This window comes from Bombyx mandarina, chromosome 01, assembly GCF_030267445.1.
Source record: "Bombyx mandarina strain Sakado chromosome 01, ASM3026744v2".
NCBI classification, from domain to species: domain Eukaryota; kingdom Metazoa; phylum Arthropoda; class Insecta; order Lepidoptera; family Bombycidae; genus Bombyx; species Bombyx mandarina.
Genome location: NC_143208.1, coordinates 12,627,009 through 12,647,214, shown reverse-complemented (window position 1 = coordinate 12,647,214; position 20,206 = coordinate 12,627,009). Strand labels below are relative to the sequence as shown.

The 20,206-nt window shown below is 32.7% G+C and overlaps 2 protein-coding genes across 5 annotated transcripts in view; one reads left to right on the top strand and one right to left on the bottom strand.

The window, feature by feature from the left end:
* The first annotated feature begins 59 nt into the window (after positions 1-59).
* LOC114245348 (sulfhydryl oxidase 1) lies at positions 60-8,671 on the top strand. Of its 3 annotated transcripts, XR_003624768.2 has the most exons (3): positions 60-1,993; positions 7,143-7,231; positions 7,941-8,671. XR_003624768.2 is itself a non-coding variant. In XM_028177490.2 (2 exons), exons 1-2 carry the CDS (start codon positions 312-314, stop codon positions 7,951-7,953), a joined length of 1,695 nt encoding a protein of 564 aa, XP_028033291.2. In that variant the 5' UTR covers positions 60-311; the 3' UTR covers positions 7,954-8,671. The 3 variants fall into 3 exon arrangements, 1 of the variants encoding a protein (XP_028033291.2); XR_016323870.1 differs by having other exon boundaries at positions 60-7,231; XM_028177490.2 differs by lacking the exon at positions 7,143-7,231.
* Positions 8,672-8,730: 59 nt separating this feature from the next.
* The window catches only part of Flo1 (flotillin-1), a 28,640-nt gene continuing 17,164 nt past the window's right edge, over positions 8,731-20,206 (bottom strand). The window contains exons 10-11 of one of the 2 annotated variants that reach the window (XM_028177428.2): positions 12,147-12,251; positions 8,731-11,698 (exon numbers count right to left, since the gene is read on the bottom strand). In XM_028177428.2, coding sequence (XP_028033229.2) covers positions 12,177-12,251 — 75 coding nt within the window. In that variant the 3' untranslated portion in view covers positions 8,731-11,698; positions 12,147-12,176. The remainder of the gene's footprint in view (positions 11,699-12,146; positions 12,252-20,206) is intronic. The other variant, XM_028177429.2, reaches the window with a different exon arrangement.

Here is a 20,206-nt window from a genome sequence, read left to right as displayed (position 1 = left end):
ACGATTGTATGAGCTATGTTTTCCTTGCCTGTCCAATAGACGAATTTAATAAAAAATATTACGTTATGTCATGATTAAAAGACAAGTGAAGCGACAATCAAGTTTTCATTAAACATTTCATTTTACTTTTTGTACGTAGCGTAGGTACCTACTTATTTATGTAATTGATGTTCTAATAAGATGCAGATTTTGAAGGTAGCTAAATTAATTGAAATTTTCTTGGCAACGAAAAACTAAATTTGCAAGTAGTTAAATTTAGTTGCATATAAATTGCTTGATTTTTCCCAAAATCTGTTTAGAGTAAAAGAAACATGAATTTCTGGTATACGTCTATTTTTGAAATATTTTTGATAGCTCTCGTTACGGGAGCAGTTGTGCCCACAACCGACGATGTAGACGAACAAGGATTGTACCGTAAGTCAGATCAAGTCGAAATCTTGACTAATAAAAATTTCGAAAAGAAATTATACGGCCAAAATAATGCTCTGTTGGTTCAGTTTTATAATAGTTACTGCGGTCATTGCCGAGCGTTTTCACCGAAATATAAAGCACTCGCATCTGACATAACTCGTTGGAAAAAAGTTATTAAGTTAGCTGTTATTGATTGTTTTGTTGAAGAAAATAGTGAAATATGTAGACAATTTGAAGTAATGGCATACCCTTCCATGCGATACTTCCACGAAAATTATATGAAGAGCAACTCAAATGTTGGAGAAAAAATGAACATTGCGGATACCGCAGAAAGACTTAAAAATCAATTGATTATAAAATTACAGGCAGAACAATCTATGGGACGTCTAATAATTGCTCCATCATTTAAGATTGAATCATATACATCCTATGCATCTGCATTACAAAGTGTACCTGGTGACATTGACTACATATTTTTAGTATTTGAAAATGATAATTCAACTATTGGATCACAAATAGCTTTAGATGTTGTTGACTATAAAAAAGTGAGAGTTAAGAGAGTATATGAAAATAGTGAATTAGCTCAAGTTGCTGGAGTTCAAAAAATTCCAAGTGTAGTTGCACTAGAAAATAATTTACAAGCCACATTACTAACACCCAAACAGCCCACTGCACAAAATATACTAGAAGAGATAGATAGATTTTTGAAATCAAAAAATTATGTCTTTCCTCCGAAATATGCCAACATGAATGATATCAGTGATAGTTCTCAACAGAGAACATTTGTGCCAACCTCTGATGTTGCATACTATAATGATCTAGAAAAAACTTTAAAGGCAAGCTTGCACACTGAAATCACAAGGCACAAAACATTAACAGGTGAACCATTGCAAGCTTTATTAGACTACTTGGATGTTATTAAAACTTCGTTTCCATTTAGAGCCAATCTTGGAGAATATATAATGGACTTACATGCTACTTTAGCAGCAAGAAACAGCTGGACAGGTGGTGAAGTCTATGATTTAGTAAAAAGACTAGAAACTGCTCATGAACCAGTGTATATTACTAATTTAGAGTATGTTGGATGCAAAGGAAGTGAACCTAAATACAGAGGTTATACATGTGGACTGTGGACATTGTTCCATACTCTGACAGTCAATGCAGCACAAAAACCAGGTTCTGAAGGACCTAAAGTTCTTAAAGCAATGCATGGATATGTCAAAAACTTCTTTGGGTGTACAGAATGTGCTGCACATTTTCAAGCAATGGCAGCACGAAACAGAATATTTGATGTCAAAGAGAATAATAAAGCGGTTTTGTGGCTTTGGATTTCTCATAATGAAGTAAACCTTAGACTTGCGGGTGATGTAACAGAAGACCCTGAACATCCGAAAATTCAGTTTCCCAGTGCCACTAAATGCCCTGAATGCAGACTAGCTCAAGGAGCATGGAATCTAGTAGCAGTGTATGACTATCTTCAAAAGATGTATGGTGCCAACAACATCAAAGATGTAAGAAGAGCACAAGTTTCATCTGCTTCCAGCACCTTCTCCAATTTGGACATCGGGATGTTAAGTCTTTTGTACATATTATCTTTTATTTTCATTATTTTGGTTATAAAATACTTTTGGTCTAAACGTTTCTATAGAAAAAGACATTATAAAATGGGAATGGGCAAAGTATAGTACAAAAAATACAAAAACTTTAAGTTGGAACATGTTTAATTGCTTCACTGAAATCAAATTAATCAGTTATTGAGACTGCATTACGATATAATCTGTAATGATATGTTTATATATTTAAATATCATTGACGATTAATATTATCAGAACTACTTTTTATTTATTCTTGTCATTCTGCATGCTTCATTTGTGTATATGTGTTTTTTAACTAAGTATTATGTAAACTAACAATTTTGTCTTTCACTGCATGAAGTTGTGACTGCTGCAGACTTATTATATTCCAGTTAACAATTGAGATTATAAAACTCATATTTAATATAAATGTCCATATCATTCATTCATGGCCAAAAATAATGAATTGGTTTATTTCAAAATCTATTTGCAATGAAAACAATTTTAAACAGGGAATTGAATATAATGATTAAAGCAAAGAATTTTTAGCATTTTTATAAAAGATAACTTAACTTCGTACAAAATGTAAAGGAAACAGGGTAATCAATGTAATTATTAGTAACTTACTAGCTGAAATCCTAAAAACCTATTTTAGTATCAAGTAATAAAATTATGTTAATTTAATAATTCACGGAAGACTATTACAATGATATATATACCTTATAAAATGAATAATGAACTAGATCTAATCACTAAACAAAATTTCAATTTATTTTATAAGTATAGCACATCTGAGTTCTATTAAAAAAAATAAAAAAAATTATACACAACATCACAGTTTAAATATGGGAATATTCGCCTTATATATTATAACTATACAATTTATGTTATAATATTAGGCATGTATGTGTACTCTGTTTGACAAGCAAATTAATAGACTATTGTAATACAACAATAGTTCAGTAACAGATGGACAGTTTTGTTTTATGAGTTTCGATTACCTATTGTTTTAATGCAATGAAGAGTATAATAATATTACAAATTTTATAATATTTTTAATATTCGAAAATAGTTTTTAGTGTAATATATCTATAGGTATAGATACAAAACTGTTTAATTAAGTAATTAATAGGTAATTATAATTAATGTCAATTGTAAATTCAGTATAAAAATACAATCATACTGATTCTGCTCAATTTGCTTCCATAATAATTATTGAATATAATAGGAATAATATTTGTTATTGCAATTATAACATTATTTATACAATACTTCTATAAAATAATTCTGCACTCTATGAAAAGCTAAATAAGTATGTACCTATAAATTTAAATGTTATCATTAATATTTCATAAAACATACACAGTTGAATATTTGACTATTTAGTTTCAAATGTTCAATCATACCCAAATAATTCAATGCCTTACGCTTACAAGTGCCTAAAGTAATAATCTTATATATTACATGTTAATAGTTACATACAAGGTTTAATTTAGTCTGTTACAATTATTTACATTAAGTACTATTTACATGAAAAGTGTTGAAATTAGTTTTAAAATGACATAGCAATTGATATTTCAAAGATAAAGAAGAGTGGAGCTCGCTATCTCCCTCACACGCAAGAATTGTAACAGCAGTGATGTCAAGCATTGTATCATTGTTTGTGATAGTAACCAACTAAATACAGACTTGAAAGAAAAAAAAACATCATCCCTGTTGAATTTACTGGAAGAAATACAATACGATACAGATACGAATTGTTTTTTTTCCATGGCAACTATCCAAATTTATGTTAACTACATCTTAGTTCCAAAGAGTTTCAAATCTAAAATTACGACCGAGTCACTAATTTAATACAATTGGTATTTTTCAAAACTTTGTGTTTTATAACAATATAGATTTTTATACAGTTTCATTTAATTGTCTAGACAAAAAAATCGGGTTCTACTAAGGAAAAAAAAATCACGAGCATTATGTGTCCTACCGAGTTCGTTCATAATTGTGTATATTTACGTTGCGGATTAATTACCCATAGAAAAATAAAGGGGTAAAAATGTACCATTTTACTTGAAAGAATATCGTTCTGAATTGTTACTATTTGGAACTAAACCATTTAATTATAATTAATAATAAGAATAGTGGAAGTACATACTTCATTTTCGGTATAACCCGCGAGTTGATTGAATCATTACTGTAACGCAACCGTTGGACGAAAAATAAAAAGTAAAACATTTCAAAATACACCACATTGCATAATATAAATTTTGTGCGAGCACAATCGCCTTAGCCTCCCTTCACTCTAGTACTAGGGAATGGGAGAAACGAAATCTCAAACGATTGGTCACAACAACTGTGAACTTTTGTCCATCTAAGCTAATAAACTGAAAGAAGATTCGAAGACTGCTCTACAATTGTCAGCCAACACATCTTTGATATAGGTATTTGGGCAATGAACAAAGATACCCTTGATTATTCTGCTCTCGAGCCGCACGATAGATAGTGTAACTGAGCTTGCTCGACATGACAAGTCGAATAGGATGTCTAAATACCTTAAATTAATAATTTACAGTAAAGGAGAAACAAGCTTTGATTTCAGGTACGTACGTACGTACCTAACCTTAAACATTCCAGTTGTTATCTGTGTTAGTACAAAATGTTAATCATCATTATCCTGCCCTTCTCCCAGTCACCTGGGGTCGGCGCAACATGTTTTCTCCTTCCATACTCTTCTATCATATACCATTTCTTTGCTCACTCCCCTCCTACTCCTCCTCCTCCATATCGTCTTTCACACAATCCATCCATTTCTTCTTAGGTCTACCTCTTCCTCTAAATCCTTCCACATTCATAGTTAACACTCTCTTAACAACCTCATTTTCATTTCGTCTCATCACATGTCCATACCATCCCAAAATGTTAATGTATTTTATAAAAAAAAAAACTTCTTTAAATCTTGCAAAAGGAATTGAAAACACAAGTTTCGCTGTTAGGTACGTTTAATGAAATTATGGTTGTAAACCGTCGTTTAAGTAATTAAAAATAAGATGACGCTGTAGACGGAAAAAACATTGTTCTATTATGTGATGACACATGACATTGACTCCAAACTCATTTGTTGTCCACTAAGTGGTACGTGGACGTTGTAATCTTCTCTGCCTAATCACTGGTAGCCTAAGGGGCTATTCCAGCTAAGTGCGGTTAGGTAGATGAGCTCACGGGGCTCAACCTGGTAGGATTTGCTAACACTAGCCCTAGCAAGAGCTGTTGTAATAGTAATCAAATTGTTATTACAATCATGCACATACCTTTTTTCATCCAACTTCTAAAAGACAATTTTTATTACTAACGTAAGTAAGAGTTATATGCATTGTAAGTCCAATGTTATATAGAAAGACGCGCACAACAAACACTCAGAATACCAATTTTGATTAAATGTTATTTACGTGGTCACATATGTGCGATATACTTTCTAATTGTTGTTAATTTTTATAAATGTATATTGATAAATGTAAAAATGTATTTTTACGAATTTAATAATATTTATATCATTTTTCCGTTACCGTTAATTACTAAATTAACTAATGAAATTAATTGTATGTTAATATGAAAATAAGTACACATCTACTTTTATGGAGAATTGATCAATTTTATACAACATTTATTTGGTTAAACTTTATACAGAAAACTTAATGTATTAAATTATACTTGAATTAAATAAATTAGATTGATCACCGTTGATTTAAGAGATCTGTTGAATTTTTATTTAAAGTTTTGTAAATAATCCTCTCTTCGCTATCTATTAATATTTATTTGTTTATTTGCAACATACTACTTTCCAGTGTTAAAGGGAGTTTTAAAAAGGGTTAGGTTAGTTAGTTTAACTTGAATTTAAATTGGTGGTGGGTAATAACTATTTCTATTAAAAAGTATTGGAATATTTTTTATTATATCCGAAATCTTTGTTTCTTTGTATATATACGTTATATAAAAAACTTATCTGTAAATAGGAATCCAATCTAGATAATTAAATAAAAACTGCAGTAGCTTTGTATTTGAGATATGAAGCGTCAGATAATTAGGTAATTACTATTCTCGATGCCTTCACATGTTTCATGTCGGATTACTTTAATGTAATGTATAATTATGTCGCGATATTATCTTGCAATAAGCAATGCATGTTGAATTTGCACCTAACACCGGTTGAAGATAAAAATGTGTCAACAATAGATATTCTTTCGCCAAAACTGTGTCCACCAAAATCGCTATAAATATATATTATAGCCCCATTTAATCCTAATCATCTAACATGAATAGCACGGCTATAGAACTTTACAGATAAACGTTAAATAAAAAACAATTAACATAGCCATTGAAACGTTCATCGTAATTATTTGCTCTAAAATTAAGCCTCACTAAAACAATTAGGTTGCATGCGTGGCTGGGTTTTGGTTTCAAATTAACAAACAAAATTTTAAAAAATGCCTGCAGGTTGTTTACGAAGCAAGACGGTTTTTTTTTTTTCGATGTCCTAAGAGGGAGCGTTCGTAACAGTGACTAAATATAAAAAAACAATTACCTGTACTAAATATTTAGTAAGACTTCAGATTATCTTATTACCTATAATCGTAACCGTGTGTAATTACGATGCTTTTTTTTATATATATTTTTTATATAAAAAGTCGTTGAAGCTGTAGGACTCGGAAGTGTTCCTCGGAGAGAAAATCGAATTTGTGAAAGGTTAAATTATTATTAACTACCTTATTAAGCCAATTATGGTTCCCATACTCTTGCTGGGCTCCAAAGGTCTAAAGCGTCTCCAAGTATGTAAAAATTTACGCTTGAAGATTCAGGATAATTACGTTTTCCTTTAGATATACATAGAACGTTTAGCTATTTAGTCTGAAAAAACACAAAATGCAGCCTTTTGCGTGTGTTGGGCAAACTAGCTTGATCATATCTTTCCATTTACCATATTATTAACAGAGTCAACTATGTTAATTGTGGATACGCGTTTTAATACTAATAAAAATGAATCTCAATGTCGGCACTACCAAATACTAAATAGATATAGGCGCATTCATGTCTACAGCTCTACTTTTAATTAGTTTAGAAATATTTCTTATATAGGTTACCTAAAGCGTAAATTTTTATTCTAAGGATTGCGAGTTACATCATTATCAACTTGAGCTAACTGGAAAGAAACAACCTAGAAGCACTTTGTGGTCTGGGATAACTATTATGTTTTGGTTAGTTTATCAGTTCAGTAGATTTTAAATTTTTGTACCGTCATATTTGTATTTCGTTCATACGCAATGAATTTTAGGTCTAAATTAGCATCTGGTACTTGATACATAATTCTAAAAGTTAGGATCTCTTGTTTAACAAAACAATTGATTAACAACTCAATCGGCTAAGAAATAGCTCACCGGTCATAGGTGAGAGGTTACAGTTTATCGGAGTTATTAAAGCCCATAGAAATCTTAACGTGATCGCTACGATCGCCACCCACTTCGAAATACACGATCAAAGTCTCAAATTGCATTGACATAACGAATATTCATTCCTTCATATCCTAACTCACCGAACGATGCTATTATGGTTCGTGAAGACGCAGCAATACCCAATAACCGATATCTCTTTAAATTAACATTTGTAATTGTTTAATTGCCTCGAATTATATTTTGATTTCTGAGGTAAACGTTCGAGCGATGTCCGTACATTTCTTAAATAGTGAAACAGTTGTTGCCTGCTTAGCTGTTTCAAGGTTGAATTATTTTGCATGTAGCTACTTATCGGGTTTGTCACATTGCCGCATGAATGCGTTACACCGAAAGGCTGCGAATAGTGAAATTTCATGAATATATACGAGTATTTAAGTAGTGACGCATGGAATTTAATCGAATATCTTCTCTTTTTCTTCGAACAAAAAGTATAAAATTGTTAATCTTCTTGCAGGTCAACGACGTGACTCTTAAAATACGCAGATCGCCAAGATGACTACTTTTAAGAAAACGATCTTTCGCTTTCATCACAGTACTCATTATAATTTTATAACGAAATGAAAATAGGGTCATAATTTGCATTTCAAATAAGACGCTGAGCGAATTAATTTGCCTACCTATCACATTAGCTTTTTTCATCTATTTAACGCAATAATAATTTCCGTAAAAGCCAAATATCTAAAACCACTAACGTAAATCTATTTTATTTAAATCAATAACATTGTTACTAATATATAGGTCTACCGCTAAAGATCCGCTAAGAAAGGAACCTCTTTCACGGAGGATGTGAACTTTGCCTTTCATTGTAAACGATACGGTTTCATCAATATTTCTTAGACACAGACTTACCGGCAACCCTAAATGTTTTGAATAGTTATCATAGTTTTATCCTCAACCTTGCGATTTCTTATGACTGCATCACATAACCTTATTGTTAATCTTGTGACAGTAATAAAAAATAAAAGTAACATTTTTTTTGAAATATAATTTATTATGCATTAAATGTTTGCATGTGCGTTTCAAGGTTACATACACTTCGTCACCACTCCGCGAAGTAGTGTACTGTACAGCGTCTCAGTCAAACAACAGGCCTATTGTGATAAAAGTATATACATAATTATGTTATATAATAATTTAAGCTACATTATTTTGTTGATTGTCAATAAATATATGTGGGAACTATAATTTGATTTTATTGTAACATCATCGGAGCATAAAGGGGTTTAATAAAAACAAAAAGCAAATATTTTGTGTATTAATTTATTGAATATATTATTACGTAATAAAACCACGGTACACATACACTGTAATAAAAAAAGCCACACAGATCATTATTTAGTGCCACGCAGAACAAAAAAAAAATTCTTCACACAAAGTAAATGTAGTGCAAGAAGTGACAAAATTCATTCAAATGTAGATAGCTAAACTATGAACAATCCGAATAAAACGTGAATATTTTTATTTACGCAACTAAAAATTCTGCGTTGTCAACTGTATAAAATCTATAATATCACAGGACCTTCAAAACTATAAAAATGTTTTGTTATTGACCTTTGTTCTTGTTCTTGGAGATTAAATTTAAGGACTTTAACCTCGTGAGTTTCTTATATGAACTTTAAAGTGAGAGGCTCAAGCCGCCGAACTAACTCGCCATATCATTATTAATATTTGAAACTGAATATAAAACAAGATAATCTAGTTAATAACACGTTAAAATTAGTTGGAGATTTCATAGATTATTGATAAGAAACGGTGGTACAAATAAAAATAATTTGTTCATCACAATGAACAAAAAAAAACAAACTTAAAACTATTATATTACTGGCACTTAAATAAATGGCACCGAAGTTATTAGATACAAATGTGATGTGCTGTCATAATTTAAAGTATTATTTTATTATGCCAAATAATTAAATAAGTGAACAAATGCTAACAATAAGAATATAAGTTAAAGTAGGTACATATAGGAGTACACCGTTAATAACAGAAGAAACATATTTAGAAATTAAAAATAAAATCAAACACAATGCTCCCTTGAAACATTTCGAAAGATTGTTTATCTGCCATCGAAGCTTTTAGTCAACGATATAATTGGAGCAAATACAAAAGCAGGGTTTACATGCCTCAGATATAATTCTAAGCGATGCTGAAATTCTTCCAATCCAAAGCTTATTAAAATTAAATATTAATCATATTATGTAAGTATACAAAAATTGATGACTTGCAATATAGAACTATAATTATATTATAGTTTTATCTCCAGGAAATAAAACAAAATTGTGACGGTTTAAAAATAAATAACATTATAAATTAAAACAAAAAAATATGCTTCAAAACGAACTTATGATCTGTATAATAATTTGTACCAGTACACTTTCGGAGATTTCGCAGCTAATGAAAAATATTAATAAACATCGAATTACTATAATTACTCACTCTTATATACTTTGCGATCGTTTTACAGATAAACAAACAACACCAAACTGCATATTCACTTGAACACCAAATATTTATCATTTACCCTAAAGATAATTTTACCTATAAATAAAAAAATATAGATTTTTTTTACTACCTTTGAACAAAATTTAACAGTTTGGTCGTTAAAAATGTGCTAAGCATTACAATGTCTACAATATTACACATTGTAAAATAGATCGTTATTATAAAAGTAGCACTACACAGAAAACCAAAGTACTTACGATTCCATTCGAGGGAATTCACAATATTTTAATGGCAAACGGTTCTAATTATTGTTACTTTTCTTCATTGGAGATTCACCGTTTAAATCGATTATTTTATTACATTTACTTTAGTCTGTACATATACAGGGTAAATAAAACCCAAAAGTAACATTACCGGCTTATTAACGGGGTTAGTAACGTAACCGGGATAAATTATGCAGCAAGGATTGAGTCAATCAGTGAAGATTTTATAATATACGAACGCTTGAGAAGCAGACATGTAATTCTGACATGTCTTAATGTCTGATATCCAAAGCCTTAGATCAAACCGATTTCAGAATAAAATCAATCAATAATAAGTTCATACAACTTAACTGTCAAGGTCAAGTTGTCCAATGACACTGTATTTAATCAGTATATTTGCTACGTAAAGTATGAAACGAATTACAGTAAACATTGAATGATATTTGGACCATTGTCAAAACAAACAAAAACAATGAGGATTTTTTGTTTTTTTCTATTGCCCTTGTAGGCAGACGAGCATACGGTCCACCTGATGATCAGTAGTTACCGCCGCCTATGGACTTCAGCAATGCCAGGGGCAGAACCAAGCTGCTGCATACCGTTAAGTACTCTCCACAAGCCTCGTTTGAAGAAGGACATGTCACAGCACTCGGAAAACACCGTGGAGGGGAGCTCATTTCAAAGCTGGATTGTACGTGGTATTTAGATATTAATGTGTCGTAAAATACACTCGTTATCTTGTTTTTTTATTGCACACACCTTGAGATATAAGTTCTAAGGTCTCAAGTATAGTTACAACGGCTGCCCCACCCTTCAAACCGAAACGCATTACTGCTTCACGGCAGAAATAGGCGAGGCGGTGGTACCTACCCGTGCGGACTCAAGAGGTCATACCGCCAGTAATCTGTTGCGTCTACTGTCCTGTGCTGTTGACACCAACTAACAGTTCGAACGTATTCTAATAGTAATAATAAAAAATCGATGTATTGCTCATTGGTAACCTCGAATCGTCAATGTTATTGACAGGAATCGACGTACTCAGGTTGAATGTATTCTAAGTCATAATTTGAGTTCATTGGGTAAAAAATATCTATGCAGTTTCATTACGGGAAGAGTTGCATACGTTCGTTTCGTGGGGGGTACCTCGTTCTTCATATCCTCGAGTCAGAGGACAAAACCGCCTTCAATTGATTGAAAGCTTCCTGTTATTTCCTTTAATGGGTACTGAGGAAATGTTTATACAATATATTCTGTTACATGCTACGTCCAGTACATTTTGTGCTAGTGTTTTAACGTATGCCACAATATTTTTATAAACAGTTTACAATATGTAGAATAAATAAATTCACTTAGTGGCACTTTAGGTTGAAGATATTAATTTAACGTTACATAAATTAATAGATAGTGTATATAATAATAATATATAGATAGTTCGTTACAATTGTGATGTACTCATACAATAATTTATTGTAAGATCCACGGAACAGATTTACAGTGCGCGAACACCCTGTGGAAAACAATTCATCATTTATTACTTTATTACAAGCGACTCCTACTTATATGTACATTTTTATAAAAAAAAAACTCAAAATAAATAATAAGGATTTTGTTGAAGAATGAACATTAGATCTACCATGGGAAAGCGTGCAAGTTAATTATAAACGTCGACCGTTAAAAGCTATGTTAAGAAAATTGATTTCAATATGATTGAAACTAATCGTTACGGTCGCATTATGATTTTGCATACTAACACATAAAACATACATTTATACAGGCGATGAATATTATTTTTATGAAATGAATTTAATGAAAACTAAATACGTACATACACAAACCGATTTACGTGGACAACATTAAAAGCTACAGACAAACAAATATGCGTAATAAACAATTAGTATGTACAACAATTTGCGTTAATTTTCCTTAAGACTACATTATGTTGATAGAGGATTTACCTCGTGTGTAAATGTTTAGACGTTCTCCAGTTATCGCGCCTTCCTCGCCGTATCACCTGCTATGTTCGGTCCCCCCGTCGGTACGATAGGGGTGTCTACCACAGACTGCCGTTACCATGGTTACGAGACAATGTTAGAATAGCAATGGTTATTAAATAATGTGCAAACAATAGACCAAGCATAATTAAAATAAAAACATATTTCATAACGTGACTAAATTTATTTTTTCATTTATATGAAGCTTTAATAAAATACTGCAATAGACATAATTTTGTTTGATCCATATTTGTACATAAAAGCACATGAATTAAAAAACAAAAAGCATGCTAAAATGAGAACAGATGATTGGTTATGTATGTGTTTGCAAATTAATATATTACTATTGTTTATTAGTTAATATGAGGTAAGAAAAACTGGAACTAACCAATATTTATCAACAGAAACTAGTAAAAAAATGAATATCGTTTAAAATTCAACTACAAACAGAATTCGCGATGAAAAAAGGTATAAAATAAACTTAAATGACAACATGGTTACTGTTGTATTGAATCGTACCAGCAATAGCGGCTAAATTTCCTAATTACCGATTTACTAAAGACGCTTTGTAAGGATTACGTCATCTTTCAAAATCTATACTAATATTATAAAGAGGAAAGATTTGTTTGTTTGTTTGTTTCGAATAGGCTCCGAAACTACTGGACCGATTTGAAAAATTATTTTTTCATTAGAAGCCGACATTGTCCCTGATGAACATAGGCTACTTTTTTTTAATTTTTTTTTATTTTATTTTTTTGGTTTCATGTGTGTTTTAATGTTTCCGAAGCGAAGCGAGGGCGGGTCGCTAGTAAATAATAGATTTAATAATGAAGGCAAAAATCGCAACGTTATAGAAAGCTGCAACGTTGTGGTGAATTTGTAAAATGTACTTTCAATCGCATAGCCTCCGTAAACTACGATAGTCGGAATGCAGAGTGCTTAGTGCTAATTTCTTAACGTTCTCGATAGCGTAAAAGTTAACCCAATTTTGTATGCAGTTGGAACAGCGCCCCTAGCGGCAAACGTAGGCGAACGATCCCAGTCCATACAATATTAGGCTGGTTTTAGTGTCACGCGGACCGTCAGTACGGATCGCTCCGCACAGACCGATCTGTGTAAATCCTAGGGAGCGTTTTAGAGTAATGCGGACGGGTCCGTACGGACGAACGTCCGCGCGGACAGCTCCGCAGCCGTCCGCATGGCGCGTCCGTGCCGCGGAGCTAACCGCGCGGACCGTTGCTCGCGCGCCTCTGCATGCATTGAGCGTTTTAGTATCGTCCGGAGCGCACGCATCAGCGCAGTACAATCATGACAATATGTTGTTGATCGATGAAATTCGTTTGAGGAAATGTTTGTGGGATGCCTCTAATGCACAGTACAAAAACCAGACAGACCAGTTTATTTCTTGTATTTGACAGCAGTTCGTCAAAACCTCTGGTCGACATACGAAAGTAATTAAAGAATTTTGCTTCGTCAGCCCTCGAATTGCCGTATAATGTGACCAATTCTCCCGCGACGGCTCTCTGCTCTTTTAAAGGGTGAACATGTAGTTTCCTTTTTCGCTTAAAATTTTTTTTCTTGTGTAATATAGGACAATAAGTAATATCACTCGACACGTTGGATGCATTGCGCACGTCTGTACACCGTGTCTGTCAGGATGATACTAAAACGCCATACGCGGAAGATAAGCGCGGAGCGATCCGTACTGACGGTCCGCATAACACTAAAACCAGCCTTACTGGTGGTAAGACCTCTTGTGAGTCCGCACGGGTAGGTACCACCGCCTTGCCTATTTCTGCCGTAAAGCAATAACGCGTTTCGGTTTGAAGGGTGGGGCAGCCGTTGTAACTATACTGAGACCTTAGAACATATCTCAAGGTGGGTGGCGCATTTACGTTGTAGATGTCTATGGGCTCCAGTAGCCACTTAACATCATGTGGGCTGTGAGCTCGTCCACCCAACTAAGCAATAAAAAAAATACAAATATGAGCCAACCTTTACACTATCAAGAACGTTAAACAACTCGCACTAAGCACACAGATATCCGAAAGTAAAATTCACGTAACCTTACTAAAACTAAAAGCAACAATTATTGCTCGAAAACCAAAACCTTGAATAGAGGCGGTATAAATTTTATTATTATACGTTACTAGTGAAACCCGGTCGCGTTCCGATGTGGCTATCATCGCTAATTATATGAAAAAATACGATGTATTTAAATAAAAATGTGATAATTTTCATAATAACTTTTTTCTGGAAACATCGAAGATGAATAAGAAATCGCACAAATTAGTGCAAATGTAAATGATGCTTTCTCATACATATTACAATGTTTCTATATTTATACCAAAATAGAACAGAAAAAACTTCATTTATTGTGAAAGACGAGGTACACACATTAACAGAATCATTAACAATAAGTAATTGATTAATAGATTACAGATGTATCTATTTATAAATTAACGCAGTATGTAAGCTTTAGCTTTGGTATTTAAAAACTTTAGACTTATGATATTTAAAATATTCTGTTTTTATTTTGTAGGTCTTAGTTTTTTGACCTTTATATTTTGGAATTTAAATTACATTGCAATCGTGTACAAAAAAGTTTGGTCTTCACCGATTTTTAGACGATGCTCGTTTTGCCCGTGACCAAAATCATAACTAATAAATAAGTTATGTTAATGTATTATTTAAACGGGTTTGGAGTAAGACAGCAGGGCACATTGTTGTCCGTTACTAGTAGCCGCCAAAGAGTATGTAACACTACGTTTAGTAGCCGCGACCGATATGGCGACAGTGATCGCTTTCGAACGAGTCATTAGCTCGTCTGACAGCTGGCAATAAAAGCAACGCGTCGCTATTTTGTGAACTACCGCTTTGACATTATTTCGACAAGATAGTGGCGGTCTTAATATTTCTAAATGTAATTTACGGTGCCGTAAATTATCAAAATAATTTTGGTTCATCTTTGTTTTTAAGCTTTTTTATGTCACACTCTTACTATTTTAATTTTTAAGGAACCAGTTTTATTTTTCCTTAATAATTTAAGGACATACACATTGCACAAGTATTGTGCCTAAATTGGTTTAACCTTTTGGAAACCGGTATTTAATATGGAGATTACTTATCGCGAAGTCGATAAAAATAACTGTATATTATTATTTTATAAAATTTCGATATGTCAGGATTGATACGCTCGACTTTTTCATGTTTCAGTACTTTATCTTTCATTCAACCTGGTCTCTGTCATTACAAATAAGATTGCATTTAATTCAATCGATAAACGATGTTAAACTAGTTACCTATTTCATTCCACAATTCAAGTGAAAGGGTTACTTAATAACTTATACAAACCGCCAATGAAATGACATTGATAATATTTTTTATCTAAGTTTATCATTAAAACAACACATCTAAATTTTGACTTTTACAGCACCAATTCGACTACTTCGGATTGTAAGCACGCAATTGATAATGCATAAACAATTATTTTTTAAAATGCTTTTCGTGTATCAATTTTTGATAGCACTATTACAAATTTAAGATCACTCTGTATCAATTTGCATTTTATTATCACCACAACAACAATGTTATATTTGACTAATAATTATCGTCGTTATATTAATCTTAAGTGAGGTCAATTATTATGTCATCGGTTAGTGAAGTAATGGAACAGATACACATAAATATCGAGCACGGGCATTAGGTTAGCTGCATTCTTTGAAATTTTGTAGCCAAAGTTAAAGATATACGTAGCCGTCCGTCCGACCCAACTAATCCTAAATACTATTGGCACTATATTAATGAAACCCAAAAGTCGGTAATCTATGAACGGTTCATAGGACAATCTATTCAATTACAAAAAAAACTATTAGAGATTGAACTCCAAATTTAGTCGAGTGAAAATAAAATTCGTATATTTCGTGGGAAATATTGAAAATAAATTTGTAATATTGAAAAATTTTATCAATGCAAAATAGTCCGGCAATATTGTTATACGCAGTATTTAATAATTAATTTATGATTAATTAATAAGTAAGTAATTTATTTTTTTAATTTGATATTTACCTATCATTCAATTCATAAACTTTGTATACAGCTATGCATACAATTATTTCTACTAACGTCGCGCATTGACTCCACATTTTTTTATAATACACTAGCCGTACTCGCCCGCTTCGCTGTGCATTTAAAATTAGCATTATTATTTATTATCATTATTATTAGGGAGTCCAACACTCATATAAATAATATATTAATTAGCCTGTCCATTAAGAACATGTATTTATTACATGGATACCACGTTTCAAGTCAATCGGATGCATGGTTCAATAGTTATAACGGAACATCCGTAGAAACCACTGTAGATTTATATATTAGCATAGATGACAAAAAAAAACCCTTATTATTGCTATCGGAACAGTAAACGATCGATAATATTGTATTATAAGTTATACGTAAACAATCCTACCGTCTTTAGCCTGCGAAGTACAACACATTGAATAATAGCCATAAGATTAATTATATAATCTGAAGAACCTGCAACAAGAATAATTGTTCTTTTTTTTTTGGTTACTGGAGCCCATAGACATCTACATCGTAAATGCGCCACCCACCGTGAGATATAAGTTCTAAGGTCTCAAGTATAGTTACAACGGCTGCCCCATCCTTCAAACCGAAACGCATTACTGCTTCACGGCAGAAACGGGCGGGGTGGTGGTACCTACCCGCGCGGACTCACAAGTGGTCCTACCACCAGTAATTACTTACTGTGTCCTACAAACAGTGTCCTATTCGAACAGTAGCGAATGTAGCCTTTACTAAATATTATCGTTCAGTCGTCTTTTCTAGTACAATCTGTTTAGCTTTGAAATTAACTATTTCTCTAAGGATGATCACCGATCGCCTAGCTTTCAAAATAAGGGTCCGGCAACTTCTTCGGACCGAATTGGTAGGAGCGTCTACTAACTAGAATCCTATGTGTTGGTAATTTATGTGCAATAATATGTGTAAAAATCTGATAAATATGTGTTATGCTGTGTGCAAATCTGTTTTATGACATTTATTATTTTATCTCTGTGTGTGTGTGTTTTATAAATGTATACGTATAATTTTTTGTTCATAAAGTAATGCACCTACTGCAGCCCTACACCTTATACAAACCTTGGTAGACTGGTAAAGAATGAGATATGCATTAAATCTGCCACTGTACATAAAGTTATATAAATAAGTATTACATATTTAGGGTAATATTTCTTTACACGTCCGATCTGATCCAACAACCTAAAACTTTTATTTGAAGTAAGATAACAATTAAAAAAATGACGCCGAATCCGAACATGCACAATTTTTTTTTAAAGTGTTGAACCTAGGTACGTTAGGACTAACATTTGCTAACGTAAACTACTTCATACAGTCAGTGGCATACATCGATAACGTTCTGCGTAAAATAACATAATTATCACTAATTAACCGACGCCCTGTACAGATAATTATTTACCTACAGCGAAATATTAGTTTTGGTCAATTTTCCATAAATTTATTGAAGACTAGCTGACCCGGCAGACTTCGTAGTGCCTCAATCGATAAATAAAAGACCTAAACTTTTGTTTAAGATAAACTTAAAACAAACAAAAGGAATCCGTCTGACGGGGGACACATCAAAGGAAAAACAAAATTGTTATTTTTATTTAATTCCGAATATTTTTATATTTATCTAACCTTTTAAACCTTCTCTGAACTTCAACAAATAATTCAAGACCAAAATTAGCCAAATCGGTCAAGGCGTTTTCATGTTATGTCGTGACAACGGAAAACGGGTTTCATTTTTATATATATAGATTGCATTTGACACTAGCGATTGCTTGATATAAGCGCAATTGGTATAGCTCAATTATATGTATTAAGAACATGATAACACATTTTATTTGAATAACCCAAATTCGGTACATTATTAATTCCTACTCGCTATTCGTAAGGTTTTTAGTTTCAAGTTTTTTTTTAAATTAGTGTACATATGCAAACGAGTCCTTGACCTGCTTGGGGCACAGGTGTAAACAGGTTTTATTGGGTAATACGAGGTAATACTAGATCGTACTAAGTACCCAAGTTGACTTTGTTATAGACTCAGCTGTCGCTGTTTAGATTGTAGACAGAGAATTTATAGTAAATTTAAATATTAGCCTTCACTCTGTGTATTTGATATTTGTTTCAATTATTATCGCTTCAAACTACTCCGAGCAAATTGATAATTTGTTGCCAGTATAAATATGGAGGGTAGAGGTAAGGAGGAATCATGTTAAAGTTACATAATCATGTTAAAAAATCATGTTAAAGTTAAAGTTTCTAGCTGTATGCTATAAATATATAATAACAATTCAAAAACCTCTTACGATTGCGCTAGTGAATATAGAAATTATAGATATAGACGAACTGAAGTATGCAGAGTTAAAAAAATTAATATAATTTCGATTAAAGTAGTTATTTATTGAAAATTACAACATTCAATCAACATTTCAACAACTTACTTTGTACAAAATAATGCAAAAAATATAATCTTAAAGAATTATTACAAGAAATATTTCATATACATAGTTCATTCCCCTTACGTCTACCCTCCAAAAGTACAAATTAAATTGCATTGGTCACAGATAACGGATTTATTATTTTATTAAAAAAAAAATAGTTTAACGTCAATGTTCAACAGATTGCATCTGTTATTGCAATGTATTCTTACTGGTACATAACGCAGTATGCTCTATTCCTTAATATTTATTTATTTATTTATTAAGTTGCACCAATAAAGTGATCATCAATTCAAAACATTGACAAATTGACAAAAGATAAAAAAAAATTGAAGTTGTCTGTATGAAAATCGTAAAATCGTGCAAAATTTACTATACGGCTATGATCTAAATCTTTGTTTAAATAATTCTACTGTACGTGTGTATGTCACTGAACTCCTCCTAAACGGCTGGACTGATTTTAATGAACTCTTTGTATGCATTTGGGTAGCGCCCTGGATGGTTTACATTCACAAATCAGCCCGGCTTAAGGCGCTGCAGTCGCTATCTAGGTTATTTATCTATACAGACAACTAAATGGCTGGATCGACTTGAATGAATTTTTGCAGGACAACCTCTGTCAGGTCCGCTCGTATTATATGAGTGAAGATAGAAAAGAGACGTAGACCTTAAGTTTCAATGTGGGCAGCGGAATCCGCATTGTGATATAGATATCACAATGCGGATAGACGGACTGCGGTAAAAATAGTTCGGATCGGCCAAGCCATTGCTGATAAAGAAAAACATTGAGAAACGAATTATAAAAATAATATTGAACTATGAGATAAATCTCAAATAAAATTTAACATTATCTATCAGTCGTGATTGTTTTCTGCTACGTCGTTTCATTGTAAAGTTGAAATATAACAACAAAATATTACAAGAACTATGGTTTCGTTATAGTTCCTTATCGATTTCTATCATAACCTCTGGTGTTAGCTACATATTTTTTTATCTGTGGCATTTTAATAGAGATTAAAAAATAAGCGACATAGACATTTCAACGATACATCTGCTACGACTTTATATTAAAGACACCCGACTCAGGTAACGAGGTAACGCAACGCTGCAATCGCCCGAAGGATGTCTTGTCGAATCCCCCGGATCCCCTCTCGGTGCTTTTAGGATCTTTAAGCACCAGTCACCGTCCTAAAAGTTCGACGAGGGAACTAGCCCATAAACGCTACCCAGTTTCTCGCCGGATCTCAGCTCAGTGGGTCGCGGTTCCTATCCTATGGTAGATTATATACGAAGCACTACTCTTGCTAGGGCTAGTGTTGGCAAATTGTATTAGGTTGAGCCTCATGAGCATCATACTCGCGTAGCTGGATATAGGCCCTTGAGCTACCAGCAATTTTTTTTATTTTTATTTTTTTATTGCGTAGATGGGTGGACGAGCTCACAGCCCACCTGATGTTAAGTGGTTACTGGAGCCCATAGACATCTACAACGTAGACGCGC

Excerpts from the sequence above, each read along its gene's own strand:
- LOC114245348 (XM_028177490.2), top strand. The coding sequence starts at position 312 with ATGAATTTCTGGTATACGTCTATTTTTGAAATATTTTTGATAGCTCTC.